Source organism: Chrysemys picta, chromosome 3 (assembly GCF_011386835.1).
Source record: "Chrysemys picta bellii isolate R12L10 chromosome 3, ASM1138683v2, whole genome shotgun sequence".
In the NCBI taxonomy this organism is placed as follows: domain Eukaryota; kingdom Metazoa; phylum Chordata; order Testudines; family Emydidae; genus Chrysemys; species Chrysemys picta.
This window is the reverse complement of record NC_088793.1, coordinates 41,046,296-41,068,562: the sequence shown is the minus strand read 5'-3', so window position 1 is coordinate 41,068,562 and position 22,267 is coordinate 41,046,296. Positions and strand designations below refer to the sequence as shown.

Below are 22,267 nucleotides of genomic sequence, written 5' to 3'. Positions count from 1 at the left end.
AAAGAGGAGTCTTAAATTGGCTCAAGGCTAACAAACTTGGGGTCTGATAGACCAACAAGGTAATCTAATCATAGAACTCAGGGCCCTCCACTAAGAACTTCCTGGATTAGTTCCAAGATGTTCAAATTCTAGGGCCTTTCTGAACCTAGCTGATTTCATCTTTCTCAATCATACACAGAAAGAGGCAATCAATTCTTCTTTCTACTTACAAACAATCTCCATCTAAGCTAGACTGAACTTCTATTAGGCTTCCTCTTTCCCATTGCTTTTTATAGGCTTGGTTGAGAGAAAGACAAGACTTGACTGAGACCGCACAATCTGTATCCAATTAAAGTGGCATAATACTATGAAGACAACACTGGCCAAGCGAACGATAGGTTTTCCACAAAATTATTGAGCAGTTTGTTAGAATACACTAAATAAAATTTACAAGTATATTTTAAATAGGATTATGGAAGTACTTTTTTGTTAATACATACATTTAAAACACGTTACTTGAATTTTATATTTTAATGCTACTCACCTTCCCAAAGGCCCAATTGCCACTGTAAAATTTCCTCCAAGTGTAAGATTGCCACCTTTTGCAAAAGCTTCAACTGCTCTTTCATGGTTCAGTATTATTACTAAATCTGACACCTAGAAATCAAGTAAAAACAACTATATTTGCTACTTGAAACAAATATTTGAAAGTTCATCTATCTCAAGAAGGAAAGAACACAAACATGCAAATCTGTAGATCAGCAAAAACACGGGAGTATATAAACCATTTTCTGGAGTTAGCCAACTTGAAGATATCCTCCTAGTGAAAAATTAGACTAAGAAACTGAGCATTTTTATTACTCTTGATCATTTAAGTATTCTGGCAACATGGCCAAGGATGCAGCTAGAGGGTTTTTTGTTGTTGTTGCTGTTCTCTCTCTCTCCTCTTTGTCTACCATTCACCTGTCCTGAAAGATGGAAGCAATAGGAAAGAGAAAAAAAGTCATTGAGGAAAATACCTGTGATTACAGTTTCCCATTATCAATGGAAACCCATTTTCTGGCTACTGCAAGCTGAATTATGAGACTTTGCAAACTAAATGTTATACCAGTCTGACACTGATCACAGGAAAGATAATGGAGCAGCTGATACAGGACTCGATTAATAAAGAATTAAAAGAAGGAACTATAATTAATGCCACTCAACATAGGTCTATGGAAAATAGTTCCATTCAAACAAACTTGATATCTTTTTTGGTTGAGATTACAAGTTTGGTTGATAAAGGTAATAATGTTCATAAAATATATTTAGACTTCTGAAAGACATTAGACTTGGCACTGCACAACATGATGATTAAAAAATAGAACAATACAAGGTTAACATGGCACACATTAAATGGATTAAATGCTGCCTAACTGATAGGTTACCATAATGTAATGGTAAACAGGGAATCAGTATCAAGGTGGTATGTTTCTAGTGGGGTCCCACAGAGATCAGTTCTTGGCTCTATGCTACTTAACAATTTTATCAATAACCTGGAAGAAAACCTGAAATCATCACTGATAAAGTTTGCAGATGACATTATTTGATTAAAATATGACCATATAGATTACTGTTGCAACCACTGTTATATATTTGCAATAAATCTTGTACAAAGATTGTCAAGTAAGGTGTCTATGGAAATGTTATGATTTGCTGAATATGATTCTGCTATTTGTATGCATGTATCATTCTTGTATTTGAAGTTGAGAGTATTGGCTCTACACCTGGATTTCAGGCCAATGGGGGCTGCAGGAAAGTCGTCCAGCACGTCTCTCGGCCCACTCCGCTTCCTGCAGTCCCCACTGGCCTGGAGCAGCAAACCGTGGCCAGTGGGACCTGCGATCGGCCAAACCTGTGGACGTGGCAGGTAAACAAACTGGCCTGGCCCGCCAGGGGCTTTCCCTGAACAAGCGCCGGCCCTAGTTTGAGAACCACTGGTCTAGTGGAACTACAGGAACAGGTGTTAAGTCTTACCTAACGTAACATCTCTATTAATGATCTCAGAACTAAAATCTGATAAAATTTAGATAGGGTACTTAACTGAAATGTGTTACCAAAAACTAATTAATTAAATAAATATAATAAATTATAATAAATGATAACAAAGAACTAATACAAAGGGACCTTGACCCCGATCAGGCAAGGCACTTAATACCGTGCACTTTAATCTGGTACCAAATAGGTAGAAATATGAACAAGAAAACTGAACAATTTGGAAAATTACAACTTTACTATATTAGGTAGAAAATATACAGAGATATTTAATTGTGGGGAGGAGGGGGAGAAACCTAAGAAACACCAAAGAGGTACAAAAAAAATTTAGGATACATTTCAGAAAAAAAAAAACCCTTCCTAACAGTGAAACAGTTTCCCAAGAAAAGTATCTGAAGCCCTATCAATTGGGGCATATAAAACTAAGACTGAACTATACACCACTACATATACCCAAAGGAACAGGTTAGGTGATCTAATAAGTTTGTTGCCTCTCTAATGTCTTTGGTTTTAGGATTCTAGGATCACAGAATAAATTTCTTGAACAATACACAAGCATTTAAAACTATGGTAACAGATAAACCTTGTAAAGGTCATATCAGACTAACTGAAACATGAGAAGAAATATATTGACTAATTTGAAAAATAATAAATATTAAGCATGTTGGGCTGACTACGTATATAGCAATGGAAAATGCAAATGAAAACATCACATTTTATTGAAAATATAAAAAACATGGCTCCATGAATCACTGACCTTTAGGGAAAAACATCTTTAAGAAATAGTCCCTTGTTTACTCCTTCACTAGTGGTAAGGATTCTATCAGGTACAGAACTACATAACAGAAGCACATTACCGAAGAACAGAATAAACTCTTATAGATAGGCTTGGCAGAATTTGATTTTTATAATTCTGATAGATAATATTGATGTTTATTTTAAGCATATTTAAATATTTTTATTGATTTTAATTTTCACAGTTGCGGGAAATTATGGGGTCCAGACAATTATTTAATGACAAATGCTGAGATTCAAAAGTTAAAGCTTTATAATCTTTAAAACACAAATTGTCAACATCACGTCTAAATATACAAAGTAAATATTCTTAAATCAACAAATCATACCTGTTTGTACTAATCCATTTGCTAGTCCATTTGTAACAAGCCTAATTCAAAAGCCTAAATCACTGTTTTTTTTTTTATTCTAATAAAACTTCTCAGGCAGCATTTTTCTTACTTTGGCTATCTGTAAATTTCCATGATCGTCAATGGAAATTTTTTTATCAGTTTAAGTACAAACTTAAGTACAATTAAGTGATATGAACTGATTATTGGAACATAAGGTGTGCCATATGAGAGGCCAGTTGCATATGTGGAAAGTGTACCAAGATACTGCAGGTGCTAGGGAGAAAAAATTTCTGGAATAATTAGGTGCTATGTAGTTTAACAACTTTCAACCATAATTCTGCATTTCCTGGATTGCAAGTACTTTGATGTGTCAAACTTAACATTACATTATTGTTATGGAAGGGAGGGGGACATCTGTCATGTACTTTAATCTAAAGAAGTACACATAAACATTATATTGAGAATGAAAGAAAGAGCAAGTCCTGTTTGGCTACAAAAATACATATACACATATGTACAAACTAGAATTCCAACGACAAGGCATTTTTTTCTAGTCCCGATAGCTCATGTGCACCACGCTTAAAAAGTTGTCCCTCTGTCGAGAAATGTTATTTTTGGCACTACTCCAAGACTCAATACAACAAGTCCTGGGCATGAAACCAGTGTAAATTTAAATCCTTGACTGTTTCAGCAGGTTTTGCAAAGCCAGTAAGACAAGAATCAAAATATGTGGTTTTCTCTAGAGATCACTGTAAGAAACCTGACAGGTTTTATATTGGGTACCTCTCATTGTAGCAGACAATATTTCACCAATGCCACTGAAAAGTTTATTACTTCATTTTCTAATGTTTAGAAACAGCATGCTCTATGTAAGAGCACACTTACAGTTGATATATGCTGGAGTACGTAAGTGATTTGCACATAAAACTTCTTGTTAATTAACTTAATTCATGCATCTACTGTGCTTTTAACACTGTTTTTACTTAGCTAGGTTTAACTTTAAAAGGGGCAGTTTTACCCATTTGTTTTTATGTAATTTACCTTCACTTGTATCCATCAATCCTTTGTGCGGGGGGCACTATACAGTTCCTCTTACCATTTAGCACACACCGTTATCTCATTTCACTTTATCTGCAAACACAATCTGTATATAATCCTATCAAGTCCAACTACAAAATCTTCTATCCCCTTTATCTCACTTCTTTACCCCAGGTACAATATTTTTTTTTTATCAAACAGGTCATTTGTTTCTACCCTTTAGAAATTTATTAATTAATGCTTAATTTTACTTCAATTAATTAGCAAAGAGATCAGATAAAAATGTACAAGTCTTCATTGCTGGATTTTTCACATCCCATTCGAAATATATCATTTTATGAAAACATGAGAAAAATTCATACTGTACATGCAATATTGTAAAATAAGTTTCAATTATAGTTCATGTACACTGAAACAATGCATATTTCAAGATCAATGGATGTAGCATAGAAAACTCTACTTTTGTAAAATAATACAAATGTATTTAATCCTTACCTCAATTCCAATTTCAAATCCACCACCAAGGCCAGCTATCCCTATTGCAGAAGGAGAAGACCAACCTGACCCACACAAAATAAGATACATATTACAAAATTTCAACCATATCACCATTTAACAGTAGTAAGTTCTCCCTTTTACAGAAACTAAAGGTCAACTAATACAATATGAAAAATATTACAAGTCATTGCATTTGACATACAAATTTTCAAACTGAAACCTAAAATATTACAAAGCTAAATATATTTTTTCTCGTTTTTAAAATGCGCCTCAAAATTTTCAGTGCCATCCAAAACTAAGTTTGAAAGTCATGTTTTCAAAGTAAAAACTGCTTTTCATGGAAGGCACCTGAAGAACTGGCAACATCAAGTAGATAGCAAATGAAAACAGTGCTGCCTGGGGACAGTTTGTTCGATAAATAATATTGCAATAGTAAAGAAAAAAATCCAAATTATAAAATTGCATTTCAATAGTTAAAAAGGACATAATTACTGAAAAAACAACAGTGCACATTGGCAATTTCATTGTAATTCTGATTACCATATCAAAGGGACACTTCAGAGACAGCACCATTTACACTGAAGAACTCTTATTTTAGGCCGTCTGCAATTTTTTAAAATATATTAAGGTGCATGTTTTCAAAAGCATTTTTCAAACATCATATATTTAGATTCAGTTAATCTTTTGGATACCAAGGCTTGTTTCAAAAAGTATCACAATACTTCACACAGAACATCAGAGGTTTGAAAATATGAAGGTTTATGTGGTGCATCAATGTAGCTAAACATTTTTGAATTAGTTCTCACATTTAAACCGACCAACAGAGCAGAAATCTATTGCATATTAAATATCTCCATTAGCTAAGGAACTATTTCATAACACTGTAGTGAGCTACTGCATATTGAATTCCTAATACATATTACTTAATGTTACTTACTGTAATACTTCTATTGGTAAATATTGATTTTAAACACAAACAACACTATTTCTAATTATAAATCAACAGAGACAGACAAATAAGCCTTGGTAACTTAGTAACAGTCTGGGAACGATGAGTGTCAGAAACACGATCGAACACTCTGAAATATTTTTCACCCAGGGCCATAAACAGAGTGGGGCAAGTGGCAGCCACGCAGGGCGCAAAGTCATAGAGGAAGAAAAATGGGGCAGAAAAATGCCCCCAAAAACAAGCAGGGGGTGCAAATATGATTGCTTACCCCATTCCTAAAATGTCTAGTTACATCTCTGCTTCCACCATTTCAGTGTAGCTCTGCCTCTGATTTAAGATTTTGTCCTTGACAGAATTCTTGGCATTATGTAACTAAGAGTTGAACTAGCCTCTCATAGCCACACAGGTGAAGAAATATTCAGGATATCAAAATGCTTATAGTTTTGACACCCAGTAAGCAGAACCTTTAGTTCAGCACTCATTATAGCTATTTTACAGTTTTTCTTTTGGACAGGATTCCTACCTGCCCCTCAAAAAGTCCCCAAGCCAGTATATTTGGTTATTTGGATGTAAATTGTTGCATTCTGGGTAGATTTCCCATGCCCGCTGACAGCAATTCCGGGCCTCAGGGCAGAAAAGTCAATTGCCCCCCTAGAAAGGGATGGCTGAGGTTTACGATACTACTTTTTATCCTATTGATAACACATTAGAACCCACTATGCTTAAGTTGTGGTGTTGCTTGACCTAGTTATCTTTTTTTTTCCCCAGTTACAGCACCAGTATTAAATAAACTGTGAAACTAAATGTAAGATGTAGAATTTGTTATTTTGAATTATATATTTAAATTAAATAAATACATTATGAATTAAATTAATTAATATATAAACATTTAAAGAAACACAAAGTAAGAAAACACCTAAAGTATCAACTAGGCGAATTAAACACCTAACTGTGATTCATGTGTAATCTAAAGGCAAGTAAAAAACTGATATACAAGATGTAACTGAATACGACCAACAAAGTTCAACTATACAATACCTGCACTACTGGTGCTGTGGGACATCAATACCCAGAGCAATGAGGAGATGGCAGGCATGGTGCGGCCACATCTATTGGGAGGCAGCCGGGGCGCAGGCAGAGGGAAAACCCATGCCTCATTCCCTGGCTGAGCGGTGGAGGTGGCGCATCATAATGCGCTTGTGATAGCAGCTGGTCAGCCAGTGACAGAATCAGTGAAAGGGTGGAGGGGGGTAGTCCCAGCTGCCTCTTGGCAAATTTAGGATGGCTCGAATGGGTGGCTGAACTTGCTGGCTTGTGTTTGGCGAGGAGCTGCAGCCCTGGGGGAGGAAATCTGGTAGCATAGAGGGAACTTGTTCCTCTTTAAAGTCTCCTCAGCCTGGCAGCCGGAGAGCCAGAGAGCCAGAGCAGGCAGCAAGCTCCATGATTCCCAGGCTGCTGTTGCTGATGCTCTGACAGACTGCCAGACCAGCAGGGTGCAGCAGCACTCTAGCAAACTGTTACTGTAACCATGAGGGATGGCGCTCTGTATAGAGCGGCAGCAGCAGGAAACCGGATTTCTTTTTTGTAATCTTAATTTTTATTTAAAAAATACATTATCAATCCCATCCACACAAGCCCTTTTAAATCACCGGGCTCCTGAGCAATTCACCCCTTTGCCCTCCCTGTCGGCAGGCCTGAGATCTCCTACAATAATAATCATGCGTATGAACTCCATAAGTAGTGCTGAAGATTGGCCTGTAAAAAGTTTTCTTCCTCAGGAGTGGTGCAAGGGCTGCGGTGAGACCTTCGAAATCAGTCCACTAAAAAGTAACAAGTTTAAAACTGGATTGTTTTCCCGACACAACATATAAAACTTACCTATGAAACTCATTTTCAAAAGATCACACACAAATAATAATGATAATAGTATGTAGATACCCTACTACATTAAACATATTACAAGAGATATTAACCTTCATGCTTCAAAACAATTCTAAAATTGTTCATTATGGGGATATTACACATTGTTCTGAAGGCTCTAGCACTACCTATTGTTACACTGCACGTGCATTAGAAAATATCATACTGTTTTCCAGCAAAGATGCTGAAAAACCTACGTCCAGTCAACAGTAGTGCTTGCAGCACTACTGCTGCCGGGGCAGCTCAAGGCACTAGCGCAGCAAGTGCGTGCCTGGGGTGGCAAGCCGTGGGGGGCAGCCTGCTGATCGCTGTGAGGGCGGCCGTCAGGTGGCCTTCGGCGGTGTACCCGCCAGGGCCGGCTCCAGGCACCAGACGAGAAAGCATGTGCCTGGGGCGGCACTTTTAAAGGGGCAGCATTCCAGCCAATCTTGGGGCAGCACATTCCGGCTGCCCTGCTGCTTTTTTTTTTTTTGCTTTGGCAGCCCGGTCTGCAGCTCTGGAGCCCCTCGCTGGCTCCCCGTGCTCTGCCAGTCCCAGCCCAGCAGGGGCATGGACCCTGGCCTTGGGGGGGGGCAGGAACTAGCGATCCCCGCCGCTCACCGTGCCCCCTGGGACGAGCCACTGCCCGCCGCCTGCACTGGCCTCCGCCTCCCACGCCGCTCTGAGCCCGACCCAGCCAAGCCGCCTTTAAAGGAGCAGCTGACCCAGCACCTCCTGCAGCCCCTGGGGGCTCTGCCCTTCACCCCCCTGCGAGCTGCCTTGACCGCCCTCCACGCGTTCCCTGCAGCTGCCGGTTGTTTTTTTTGCTTCGGCAGTCCGGCCACCCCCCCCCCCTTTTTTTTTTTTGCTTGGGGCGGCAAAAAAGCTAGAGCTGGCCCTGGTGCCTGCGGGGGTCCACCGGTCCCGCGGTTTCGGCGGCTTGTACGCCAAAGCTGCGGGACCAGCAGATCACCCGCAGAAACACCACCGAATCCACATGACCACAGACCACCCGCAGGCATGCCACCCAAGGCCGCCTGACTGCCAGTGCTGCAATGTTGCTGGAAAACAGATACAAAATTTTCTAATGTAAAAATCAGCCTTAGAGACAGGCTAGTAGACTAGACAGATCGCTGGTTTGATCCAGTATGGCATTTCCTATGTTCTAGTTTATTAAAAGAAAAGAAAAAAAAAAAGGAAGAAAGAAAAATGAATTACACTTATTTTGAAGTTTCCCCTGATGTAGAAAAGGAAGATACACACTCTAATTCTTGGTTTGACTGAGAAAATGTCACCTTACCTCCATTAGGAAGACGTGCTAATACAATGCCGCTGCCTCCTCGAGCTGTTACCAAAAATCCGGCTTTGATAACAGACAAAACTGCCAGGCCTTTAGCTTTAGCTATTACATGGGCTGAAAACAAATATTAATTATTTAAAATTAAAAATTAACATTTTCAGAAGAGCATAAAGAACATACTAAAACACAATCATGACTTAAAAAACAGCCATATATTTAACAATTTTGAATAAGAAAGAGACTGAAATAAATTTATAACAAAAAAGTGAGCTAAATTAGTGAAATACAAAAAGAAATGGAGACTCAACATCCCTGCCTCAATGGATTTTTCAAGTGGAGAATTTTAACAGTAACAGAGTCCACGTTAATCTGTAATCATTTTATAAAAATGATTAACATCCCCATTGTTATTCAATACTTGGGCTCATAATAAAATGACATCAGAAAAAAAAATCTAGTTTTATTGTATATCTTTTGGAACACAACTAGTATAAATTAAAAGAAAAAAACGGAATATGGGACAAGGAAAGGAAATTAGAACACAGAGGGGAAAAAAGATAGAGATGGCAGAAAAAAAAAGGACAGTGGGAAACAGAGTCAGATGGCCTGATTCTCCTCTTATATCGTTTTATACTGGTTTAACTCCATTTACCTCCATTTTGATTTACAGTAGGGTCATAGGAAAATAATGTACAGAGATTATTTTTAGCCACATAACATATCTTAAAAATGTGTTTATTAAGGCTAGAATTCTATCTTGAGGATTCTGGTGATATTAACAAACTACTACAGATGTACAGGTTTTAATTACTATATCTGGTCCTCCCTATGTGCCAGTCTATACAGGGCAAATATGGAGCCCCAATCCACACCATGCAGATGTCCACCAACATAGCCACTCTTACAGTGACTTACTAATAGGCGGAGGTGGGATGGGGTGGGGAATAAGTTGTGAGAAAGATACAGCACAGGACCCCTGGACAAGAATGAATTTTACCTCTTAAGAGTAAATTCATTTCACAAAAATTATAGCTATAGGGTCCAGGTCTTCATTACACTTGGAGAAAATGCACAATGAACGCAGTAGGTAATCATGAAGACAATGAGAGTTTTGCCCAAGTGAGGTCTGAAGAAGTGAGCCCTTCAATTGCAACAAATTTGTATCCTTACTAACCTGGTATGATCTTATCAGGTCCATTTCTGGAAGTTATTTCTGTAAATTCTCGTAATATTTTAGCTGCCTTTTTTGCTTCTGACTTCAAGTTGGAAGGTATAGGATTATTCACTGTAAAACACAATAGAAAATATATAATGTGACTATTGAAATTATACTCTTGGAGTCACAGTTTAAAAGAGTTCATCCTTTTTTACTGGTTTTTATTTTTAAAGTGACAAGAGCTACCTAACACAATAAACTAATTTGTATGTAGGAATCCTAAAAAATATACCAACCACCTAATAACAATAAAGACAAGAAGAAATGGTCTCCACTTTCTCTATACTTTATGCCACAAGCACTATTCTCTTCCTCAGAAGCCCTTTTTATTAAAAGGCCCTGAAAGTGAACAAATACAGGCTATTGTGGACTAAAGGGCATGAAGGAGCAAAATTCCAAAGGAAAAAGGCTTTCACAAAGACCATCCCGTCAACAGCAACTTCTTTTATACCAAGAGGAATCCAGCTGAAAAACCTCTGTAAACTTCAGCTGTGGAAGTGCAACATAGGGAGAGGGACAGCCTCGCAGGAAGGAAGATACTAATTCATTTAGGGTTTTAAATGTCAAACATCAGCATCAGCTCCACTCTGGAAACCTACAAAGCAGCCAATTTTTAATAAGAATGACAATTACATTCAGACCTTTCCATAAGTTAATTAGATTTGTTTAATTTAAGCAATTAATAGACAGAATGTTTGTCACCGGTTTACTAGCAATTATTACTTGTTTATAGCACCCCAAAAATATGCTAGGTGCTTCAAAAAAAAATTATCAAATCACTGACCCTATCTAAAAGATTGTAAAATCGTAGGCTTCAATCCTGTAAACACATACTTAGGTGAATAACTTTATACATGTGAGTAGTAAAGAAGGTACCAATGTGAGATTTCTAAAGATAGCTACAGCACTCGACCCAAGATTTAAGAATCTGAAGTGCCTTCCAAAATCTGAAAGGGATGAGGTGTGGAGCTTGATTTCAGAAGTCTTAAAAGAGCAACACTCTGATGCCAAAACTACAGAACCCAAATCCAGAGGTGGCTCTAGCTTTTTTGCCGCCCCAAGCATGGCAGGCAGGCTGCCTTCGGTGGCATGCCTGCAGGAGATCCCCGGTCCCATGGATTCGGTGGCATGCTGCTGCCGAATTGCCGCCGAATCCGCAGGACCGGAGGACCTCCCGCAGGCATGTGGCCAAAGGCAGCCTGACTGCCGCCCTCGCAGGGACCAGCAGGGCGCCCCCTGCAGCTTGCCGCCCTAGGCACGCGCTTGGAGTGCTGGTGCCTGGAGCCGCCACTGCCCAAATCACCAAAAGAGAAAATCAACCTTCTGCTGGTGGCATCTGACTCAGAAGATGAAAATGAACACGCGTCAGTCTGCACTGCTTTGCATCGTTACAGAGCAGAACCCGTCATCAGCATGGACGCATGTCCTCTGGAATGATGGTTGAAGCATTAAGGGACATATGAATCTTTAGTGCATCTAGCATGTAACTATCTTGCGATGCCAGCTACAACAGTGCTATGCAAATGCATGTTCTGACTTTCAGGTGACACTGTAACCAAGAAGCAGGAAGCATTATCTTTTGCAAATGTAAATAAACTTGTTTGTCTAATCAATTGGTTGAACAAGTAGGACTGATGGGACTTGTAGGCTCTAAAATTTTACATTGTTTTATTTTTGAGTGCCGTTATGTAATAAAAATAACTACATTTGTAAGTTTGACTTTCATGATAAAGAGATTGCACTACAGTACTTGTATACGGTGAATTGAAAAATACTATTTCTTTTGTTTTTTTACAATGCAAATATTTGCAATAAAAATAAATATAAAGTGAGCACTGTACACTTTGTTTTCTGGGTTGTAATTGAAATCAATATATTTGAAAATGTAAAAAACATCTAAAAATATTTAAATAAATGGTATTCTATTGTTTAACAGTACCATTAATTGCGTGGTTAATCACGATTAATTTTTTAAATCGCTTGACAGCCCTAGCTCTTGTATTTTTTAATACAATTTTCTTAGTGGTTTCCAATTATTAAAACTTTTTTTTTTAAGTTTCTATGAAGAGTTCTACAAAGGTGGGCCCAACCCACTATCCCTTGATTAGAAGATCTGATTGTATTTCTACAACTTAGTGGATGAAAAACCTCCTTGAGAAGAGAGGAAGGAAAGTAGGGAATACGATCTATCTTCCATAGAGTGTCTGTCTCAGGCCTTGTCTACATGGGAAAGTGTATCTTTAGTTTATTCCAGTATAAACTATCTTGCATCCACATAAGCGATTTTTTGTGTGTGTGCTTTATTTTGCATTTTATCCCAGTATAACTGCTTTGGGAGAGAGAGAACTATTTTGGAATGAGTTATATCATTATAAGAGTTGTACTCCAATTTCAAATTAACTATATCACTTCAGGTAGAATAAAGCTGGAAACACACCACCATCAATATTCGTAGTGATTTTGGGAGCAACAGTTCCATTTTTCATTGCACCTAGTTGCTAAAGTTCCTAGCACCATGGACCTCTCTAGACTAACCCCCCACATTAATTTAGGGAACTTGCCATGGTGATCAAACAAGCCTTGCATGATCATGAAAAAATACCTCTTTTTCTGCTGATGAACTCCAAGGCCTGTTTGGGGAGCATATGGGAGGGGAACAGGGGGACAGACAAATGGAAGACATGTGTGTCCCATCAGTGGTCCCGATACAATTCTGCAACCCCAAGCATTCACCGGAGATTATTCACAAATTTGTATTGCCAAGCTTTATTATCCAGGGCAGCAACACACATCTCTATGACAACAGTTCCGACAGTTGATTTTCAAAACCAAATGAATTAGCCACCGACTGGTAGCAAACAAAGAAGGCAAGCTTCTCTTGGAGCACGTTTCTCTGCTTTGAAGGAGACTCACACATTGGTGCTCTGTCACCGTAGCACCATGGCGAGCTCTACACACATGCTGAGGAAAGTGGCCTTCCACATCCTAAATTGCATGGACATTTTGGACATCCTATTGCCAATACATGTGGAGCACCTTGTCCATATAAACAACCATCATGATTGTGGCGCTCAGCAGTGCTTCCTCCACGTTGCCTGACAAGAGTTTGAAAATTTGTTCAATTATGAAAATTTCTACTGGTAACGAGCGAGAAGGAAACAGATGGAGTGAGCACAAGGAAGAATGGACTGAGTGGGAGTTAGGCACTACAGAGAAGTATGCTCTAAATTTAACTGTTAACAAAACAGCTGGTAGGCTAACAAATTAAACCTCTTAAAAACTTAAAATCCTGCCCCTGAAATATCAATACACCACCAAAAAGGGAACCAGGAAGACAAGGAGGAAACAATCATGGCTAAATGGCAAGGTTTGAGAGCCTATTTGAGCCAAAACAGAAATCCTTCAAGATTTGGAACTCTGACCCTAGTGAAGCCAATAAACAGAAGCCTAAATTATAGAAGGCATTAAACAAGAAATTAAAGGGCCAAAATGGAGTTCAAAGAGCAAACAGTTAAAAGTATGTGATCACTGGTGTGGGTGTTGCCTTCCAACATCTTGCTCCTTGTTCCTGTTTTGTTTCCTGTTCTTGATTAAGGCTGTATGTATACATAGCATAGGGTGTACAGGTATTAAAGGCCCACTGCTACATATCTGCAGTTCAGACTTACATTTTGGTTAGACTGTTGCTAATCTAACGGGTTCTGGGTTATTACATCTTTTGATTAACAACCTACCTGCAGGTCTTGCTTTTGGGGGGGAAGAGGGAGGGAGAGGGTTTGGACTGCTATTCTGGGATGCATCAAAGCATAACATTATGGCAACAAGTGTTGCTAATGTGCAACCTATGCTGCCTGGACACCCTTAGGCTGATGACTAGCCAGACTTTATTCAGAATTTTGAAAACTATGTGCAGATCATGTAACTCTCTGATGCTGCTAGGTTACCCTTGCTGCAGAACTACTTAGGCCATGTTGACATTAATATTTATGATGTATTCCTGGAACCCAAGTCGTCCTTTGAGGCATCTGTGCAGTACCTCAAGTATTTCAGCACTGGAGATTCTGTTCTAATAAAAAAGAAAACATTTTTTGAAACTCACCAGCAGCTTAATGAAACCATATGTGAGCTTGCATGTCATTTGTGGAGTTGGCCCAGAATTGTGATTTTGGGGATGTTATGATGATATTTTTGTGACTGGCGCAACCAATGACCACCTGAAGGACTCGTTAATGACTGAAGATGCTAGAATGGTAACTTTTGATGCTCTGGTTGCTAAGAGCAAGGCATTGGAAAGGGCTCGGGATGGAAGATTGTGTCTGTCAGACTGCTGCTACCTTTGTGTCTATGCTTAAACCATCAGCTGCTCCTCCTACTTCTGTAGCCCAGTCATATGACACTACTTATTCCTGCTTCATGACGATGGCAGTAAACGTTGCCAAGTCGGTGGTTTCTGGTGTGGTAGTCCGGATCACTTGGCCAATTTCCCTCCCTGCCCAGCTAGCACTGCTATGTGTTGCGCTTGTGGAAAGGAAGGACACTATGCAGAGGTACACGGGTTCACAAAGACAGGAGGCATGAAGTTAGGGTGACCAGATGTCCCAATTTTATAGGGACAATCCTGATTCTTGGGTCTTTTTCTTATATAGTCTGCTATTACGTCCCATCCCAGTCCTGATTTTTCATACTTGCTGTCTGGTCACCCTACATGAAGTGCATGTGAAGCTGCATGAGACCACCTTTACTGGGATCCCTGATGTTTCCCTTAGTATGATTTTCTCATGTGGCAAGGCACTGGAGCTAGTATTTGCTATCATGGATATTAATGGCCCTCCAATGAAGTGCATAGTGGATATGGGTGCTGATGTTAACATTCTCCCTTCTGGGTTAGTTCACATGCTGGACATTTGCCTCCCGACAGTGGTTAAAAATGTCTGGGATTTGTATTTGCAGACAGTGGCTAATGTTGTAAGTTCTGTGCTCTACAAAGGCATAGCCTTGACTGCAAAATTTTTACATTGTTCGGTGCACAGCTGTGAATGTCGTTCCATTATTGTCCTATGATCTGTGCTTACGGCTTGGTATTACCCATCAACTCACACAGGACACCTCACGTGTGTTTATGTCAGCTAGAATAGAAAGTGATATCCAAAACTATCATTCAAATACACCATGAGTTATTTAATGGTGATAGTGTTCGGTCCCTGGCATATTACTCCTGGGGGAATTTTGTACCAAAAATATAAACTTTCTGCACACAGTATTTTAAAACTTTGCAAATTTTATTTGTCAAAATAACACTACATAGTCACGCCAATTTCAATTATTTTGGTAATTTATTTCAAAATACCTGTCAGCAAGTATATCTGTGACAATACAGACACACAAGAAAATTCCCCCAGGAGTAGAGAGTTAAAGAAACCCCCATGATAATCCAGTTCCTGTTTCTCTGCCCCCCCCATCCCCCAAGGCCAGCCCGGCCATGCCCTCTCCCCAGCCAATACACCCCCCCACCACCACCACCCCGAGCCCAGCTGCGGGGCCCCCTCTTGCCCAGATACTCACACACCCTCCTGACCCAGAGCCCAGCTGCAGGGCCCCCCTAGCGCAGATACCAGGACCCCCCTTCCCCCTCTCCCCAGAGCTTAGGTATCCAAAGGGAAAAACAGCCTGATGCTTGGTCCCAGGCTTGTGTGGAGTTGCCTGCATGCTGCCATTGCCGTCTCTCAGGGCATGCAGGGAACTACAGCTGTCGGGAACTCTCTAGTTCCCTCCCCCTCCCCTGGCAGTGTCTTCTATGTGCAAACTGGGCTCTGCGGCCAGCAGCATTGCAGCCCATTTCTGTGCACACAACATTAATTTCTGCAAAATTCTGCATTGCACAGTGGCACAGAATTCCCCCAGGAGTAGAATATACGTACTCTCTACAGCTGGATTTGAGTACCAAGCCTTTTGCACCACCTGCACGTTGTGTATCTCCTGTATTTGTGCACAAGATCCAAGCAGAAATGCAAAACATGAAAGATAATGGTATAATTCAGGAGGTGAAAGGACCTATGGATCAGAGCTCATTTCTTGTTTAACCACTTTATTTGCTACTTTTGGCCTAGCAGAGAGCATTGTTTCAGATAATAGGACACCTTTTGTATCAAGACAGTTTGAAGGCTGACAAATATTGGAATAGTACATTGCGAATCTGCTGTGTACTATGCCCAAGGAAATGGCATAGTGGAGAGAATGCATGGGACTCTAAATAAGTATGTAGTTCACATACTGGAGGATCATCAAGATGCAAGATTGCATTAAGTCATGCTTTAAACAATATTAGGAGTACCCCTCATGAAAGTATTGGCGAAACCTCATTGTATCAGCTCTTCAATCAACCTATGAGGATCAAGTTCTCTATGCTGATAGAAAAGGTTCATCCAATCTCTTAAAAAAACATTTAAATTAATGGCGATATCCCATCGCCTAGAACTGGAAGGGACCTTGAAAGGTCATCGAGTCCAGCCCCCTGCCTTCACTAGCGGGACCAAGTACTGATTTTGCCCCAGATCCCTAAGTGGCACCCTCAAGGATTGAACTCACAGTCCTGGGTTTAGTAGGCCAATGCTCAAACCACTGAGCTATCTTATCCCAGGTGAGTTATCTTCACTATCCTTAAAGCCGAATGAGGTGACTAGAAAATATGCAAGTTTCAACAAGTGTATCCATGCAACACTCCCAGTATTCTATCTCAACAAACAGTGTGTGTTAGGTAAGGGTTTGTAAGTGTTTTCAATACTCATGACATGATCTTGCAGGCTGCCTGTGATGGAGTGTGGCAAGTGCATTTAACTAGCAAAATATACTGTCTGCAAAAAGGGGAACAGATAGGGAAGAGGATGTTCTTTCTGCGTATGATTATGTAATGTGGCCAGTTGGGGAAGTTGCACCATAGCAATAGCATCCACTCCTTGAGCTGCATTAGAGATATAACTTATGGCCATAGGATCACCTAGTGCCTCTGGCCAACTACGGTGAACTTTTCAGGAGAAAGGAAAGAAATTGTGATGATTGGGGTGTGTGTTCTTTCTATTCCTGCTCTCTGAATTCAGTGTTCCTGTTCAAGGTTGTTTGTGTGCATAGCACTGGGTGGGTGTAGCTACTCAGGGCCTGCTGCTACATATCTGCTGTTCACTTACGTTTTGTTCAAACTATTCCTGACCTAACTGATTCAAGGTTATTAGGTAGTTTGTCAATCAAAAAGTGTGTCTCTTGCTTCTTTTTTGGACTGTGATTCTGGGATGCATAAAAGTGTAACAAGATGTAAAAACAAACAAAAGATTTTTTTAAGTATGTCAGAAGCTGGGGGCCTGCAAAAGAATCAGTGTGTCCGCTCTGGCTCACCTGGGATAAGAGGGAAAAATTAAGGAAGAAAAGAATAAGGCAACCGTTTCTTTGCATCAGTCTTCACCACTGCAAATATGAAGACAATACCTACTCCGGACCTGCTCTTTTGTGGTAATAAATATTAGGTACTTTTAGTCACTGAGGCTTCAGAAAAAGTGGACTGGACAGCTGGTCTGACTAAGTATGGAAATTCCTGTGTTCCTATGTTACTGAACAAAGGCAATGCTATCAATAGTTTGAACAAGGAAAGTACAGTGAGTGCCTCTGCAATCAAAATAAAGTATTAGGGCTCTTAAAACAGTTTTGGTTTCTGTTTGAATTCCATAATACTAGTTTGGACCACACTTGATAACATTAAGGTGTGCCTAGAAGAATTCTGAAAGAGGAAAGAATCCCTTTGATGGTATCCTGTAGTTTAGGAGAGCATAGCATATTTTCAAAATGGAAAAGCTCAGAGACAATCTGAGACAGAACAAAGTAATTCTTACAGATCTGACTACCTTTGCACAATACGAATGACAGACAAAAGAAATAGGAAAGAAACCCAGGAAATATAGAAATCTGTTTGTCTTATAAAAAACATCAATGTTTGTCCAAGCACTATATAGGAATCATAGAACTGAGAATTACATTGAAGCTCTTTGGGACAAAAAATGTCCTTCTACCCCATTTATATAGGGACTAGGAACAATGGGGAACCAATCCTAATTGAGACTTCAAAATGCTACTACAATAGAAATAATATTACATTTCTGCTCCATCTGAGTTCCTATTCCCACAATTTTCATAGGACTGCATTGTAATTTGAAAACTAACAATGATTTTTCCTTGAATTTGCTCAAAGAAGTTTACAATATATTTTGCTATTTAATAAACTACAGCATAATATCATGCTACTGTAACCCATGCCTGCTTGGTGTGGCACTCTGTCCTCCTCTAGTGGCAGCTACAGATTGATGAGTTGGCTACAGCCTCAACTAAGAGAGGTGTGTCTTATAGCTCATGCAGTAGAGGATCATGCATTAAGCTCCATAGGTCCCAGGTTTGATCCTGGCCAAACGACTACTGGGGTCTGTTGGTATTATGCTACCACAGCAATTTTTGTTCCTAAATACCTTATAGTAAGAAGACTTTACAGAACTTTTACTTACTTATTTTTCTAGACAGCATGTTGTACCATGCTGATTGTATAATATGAATTGTACAGTAGCCTATCTTTCCATTGCACATTCTTCACTAGTAGCTTTTAAGCATGCCTTGCGTTAATATACAGAATTGTTTGGTTTGTATTCCACCAGTGTTCAGGAAAGAGACATAGCAAAAAGCAGTAAGACAATAATGTCCATCTAGAGGATTTACAATGTCATGATCAGTGAATGCCCAATGAGACCAAGTTTCATTTACACAGTGCTTCATGATGAAGGAAGAAGACAGAGCCCATATGACTCAGCACCACATACTGCAAAGGAGAACATCACGGGAAAATTGATTAACTACTTAATTTGCAAGCTTATAAAGCAAGTGCATCAGCCTCTCATTTAGATTCTAGTAGTAACATATTGTGTTGACTGAATATTTGAATAGAGAGCAAAACATATTTGGCATAATTGTCTGAGTGAGGTATAGTATGTACAAAAGTTATTACATTCTTTAAAAACTAATTCTGATCTAATCCCAATTTTATGAATCTATGAACCAAAGAGTAAACAAATATGGTAGAATTCTCAAAACTTGACTGTCAACAGAAATAAGAACAGTTTACACAGGAGATGGGAGATGTAAAAACAGGTACAGACAAGGTCTTGTGTGACGATCTTGTATGCACAATAAGTCAATTTTGAAGAGTATAGTTGGAAAAGTCTCTGCATTTGGATTCAAGACACAAAAGAACAGAGAAATGACTGAATATCAGCCATCAAAAACCAAGAATTATTTAAATTTAATTAAGAACCTAGAAAAACGAGCTAACAGCGTTTAGTGGAATGCGTAGTAATTCAGAGAAGCTACAAATACCAATGAGTACAGCAATAATACAAAAACTCAGAAAAATGAGCAGAATACAATGCAATACGATAGCTTTTGGACAAGCTGAAGCTCATACAGTCAAGGAAAAAGTACTCAGAGGTATTTAATGGGAAGGAGAAACCTCAAAAGCAAGACAGTGATAGTGGGGAGAAAACTGACCACTTTACAATTCAATGCAGCAATAAAAAAAAGTCCATGTACAGAAAACAGACATTTTAAAATAAAACAGAAGCTTTTACAGGCACTGATGGGAGAAAAAAGTGGCAATAGGATGGTTTCTTCCTTTGCTTTTCCTTTATTAGTTCACTTTCACTTCAGTGAACCTGGTCTTCTCTTACATGTTACCTTGCTTCCTAGAAACTTCACCTCTCTTTATTGTATTAGGGTTTTCTACTGGTTCCTGTGACACTAAGCACCCCTATATACACACCCTACACACTATTGTAATAATCTTTGTACAAAATATGCTCTGTGAGGTATCAGTTGAAAATTGATAACTCACTGATCATTAATATTCTTGCGTGATGTATATACACGATGGGTATTAACAGTTACGGATATATGCTGGAATAACTAAAGTGTGCATAGACCAGGTATGTCATGGGAGTTATTAAACAGGTCTATCCTAAACAAAGAAATGAGTGTTTACCTCAGTTTACATATAAGCAGTAAACAGACCCATCAAGCTAACAAGGGGTGGAGGCAAACCTAACACTAGCAAGTTCGGGAAAGGACAGTATGGCATCTATATCCAGCAGGAGAGAGAAGTTTGGTCTGAGTTTTACTTTTCAGAAGAATCTTTTGCAAAGGCATGGGGGCTGAATCTCAAGTGATAAAGAACTGAATCAAATGATTGAATACAATATTACTGTAGTATACAATGCATAGAGTGAGCTCTTTTCTGAAAGCTAATGACACATTTTACAATGATATTAATCACCAGGGTATGTATTAATATTATAGGAGGAATTATGAATGCCCATTGATGTGATGATTTAAAGAGTGTGGTCGAACAAAGAAGGAACAGCTCCCACCCAGACAGGATGGGGGCAGCTATTTACCGATCTCCTACGTAAATTATACATGGTAGAATCAAAACAATGGAAGCCCAATTTACATGCAGGGGAATGTGAAGCCCACAGAAAGGGGAGAACAGCATGAGGTCATCCTGCCTCTTGAAACAAGTTCATTGAAGTTTGAAAGATATACGGAAGGACAGAGTCCATCTTGGCACCCATCACTAGACAGACAAGGGAACAGAGCTCTTTCAAGCTGAGAAAGTTGGGTCCTTCAAGCAAGTGGGAAGTTGAAATCTTTGGGAACTGAATATAGGTGAGAAGCCTGCTTGGGCAAATATTGTATATTGCTAGATTAAGTTTTAGACTTTTAGAAGCACATTTTATTTTGTTTTACTTGTAATTATCTTGATTCTTTATACTTGAACTCACTAAATCCTTTGCATATTTTGTAAATAAATTTATTTCTTTTTTATCATAAACCAACTCAGTGCTGTCTTTAAATGAAAGTATGTATTTACCCCAGTAAGTTAAAAAGCTGTGATGTGGTTTTGTTTCTTTACAGGAGCTATGAACCTTATTATTTCTCTAAGCTGTCCAAAGAGGGGTGGACACATGGTATTGGGGAAACTCAGGACTGGAAGTGTGTTAGAATCACTGTGCTGGTTGTAACCAAGGCTGGTGGAAGCCAGAGTGGGGCTATATACTGGGTTCACAGCTGCTGGACCAGGACTAAACTAGCAGTTTGCAAAGTTTTTGAGCTGAGCCCCCGCTCTGAGTTACAATTTTTGCTTGAGCCCCTCCCAACCCAGACAAAAATAAACACCTGCAAAAATATGCTTGGTAGCCTACTCAAACCTAACAGTGACCTTAACCCAACTTTAATTAAAATTACCTATACTTGTAAGTTTCAAATACACAGATACCTACCAATGGCACAGCCAAGGCTTCCTCAGCAGGATGCTTCTACCTTGCAGCCAGGCTGCCCCACCTGCCCCTCTACACCTCTCCCATCAGGTTTTCAGGGTGGGGGAAGGCAGGTGCGACAGTCTCTAGGAATGGAGCCAGAGCTGGGAATGGAGGCTGCCGGGAGAAGAAATCAACACAGCCATGGAGGATGCTGACATTGTCTCACAGGGTGGGTGTCCCATTATGGAGAGTCAGGGAGTTGGGGGAGTGTGACACGGTTTGGACCCCCCCCCCCCTGGTCCAGGACACTACCTGATGTACTAGGGTTTCACTGAGCCTCTCCTGCTCCACCAGCCTGAATTCCCTCTCCCTGTTTTGCTGAATTTGGCTCTCCGGCCTCTTGCAGTGCACACACACAGATAGGGTATGGTTGATTCACCAAGTGACCCAGCTGCAGACACAGACTGAAGTCAGCTCTGTATGAGAGGACTCACCCAGCACTCACATGCACACCCCTTTTGGGAGATAAGCCCAAAATAATATCGTCTTGCACTCCATTTCTATGACAGAGTAATTCTGTTCAGTAGGGGACAGCTTTTTACTTAGGAAGGCAATGGGGTGCTTTTTGTCATCCTCCCATTTGCCAGTGTTGGATGCATCAGTACATAATTCAAAACTCTTATCAAAGTCAGGGCTGGCTAGCACTTTGCAGACAGGAGTGCCTTTACCTTATCAAAACCTTTCTGGCACGCCTGACCAAATCACCTTAGTAGGTTGATTCTTTTTACATAAGTCCGTGATTGGGGATACAATGGCGCTGAACCCTCCCCCTCCTGTAATAGTTTGCCAACCCTGTGAAGGATTGGACCTGCCTTTTAGTTTGGGGCA

At 39.8% G+C, this 22,267-nt stretch overlaps 1 protein-coding gene across 2 annotated transcripts in view; it reads right to left on the bottom strand.

The window, feature by feature from the left end:
* SH3YL1 (SH3 and SYLF domain containing 1) overlaps positions 1-22,267 on the bottom strand; it is a 100,505-nt gene that overhangs the window by 46,311 nt on the left and 31,927 nt on the right. For both annotated transcript variants that reach the window (XM_005289664.4, XM_042848771.2), the window contains exons 2-5: positions 9,999-10,109; positions 8,825-8,938; positions 4,674-4,738; positions 524-636 (exon numbers count right to left, since the gene is read on the bottom strand). In XM_005289664.4, the coding sequence (XP_005289721.2) occupies positions 524-636; positions 4,674-4,738; positions 8,825-8,938; positions 9,999-10,109 (403 nt within the window). The remainder of the gene's footprint in view (positions 1-523; positions 637-4,673; positions 4,739-8,824; positions 8,939-9,998; positions 10,110-22,267) is intronic.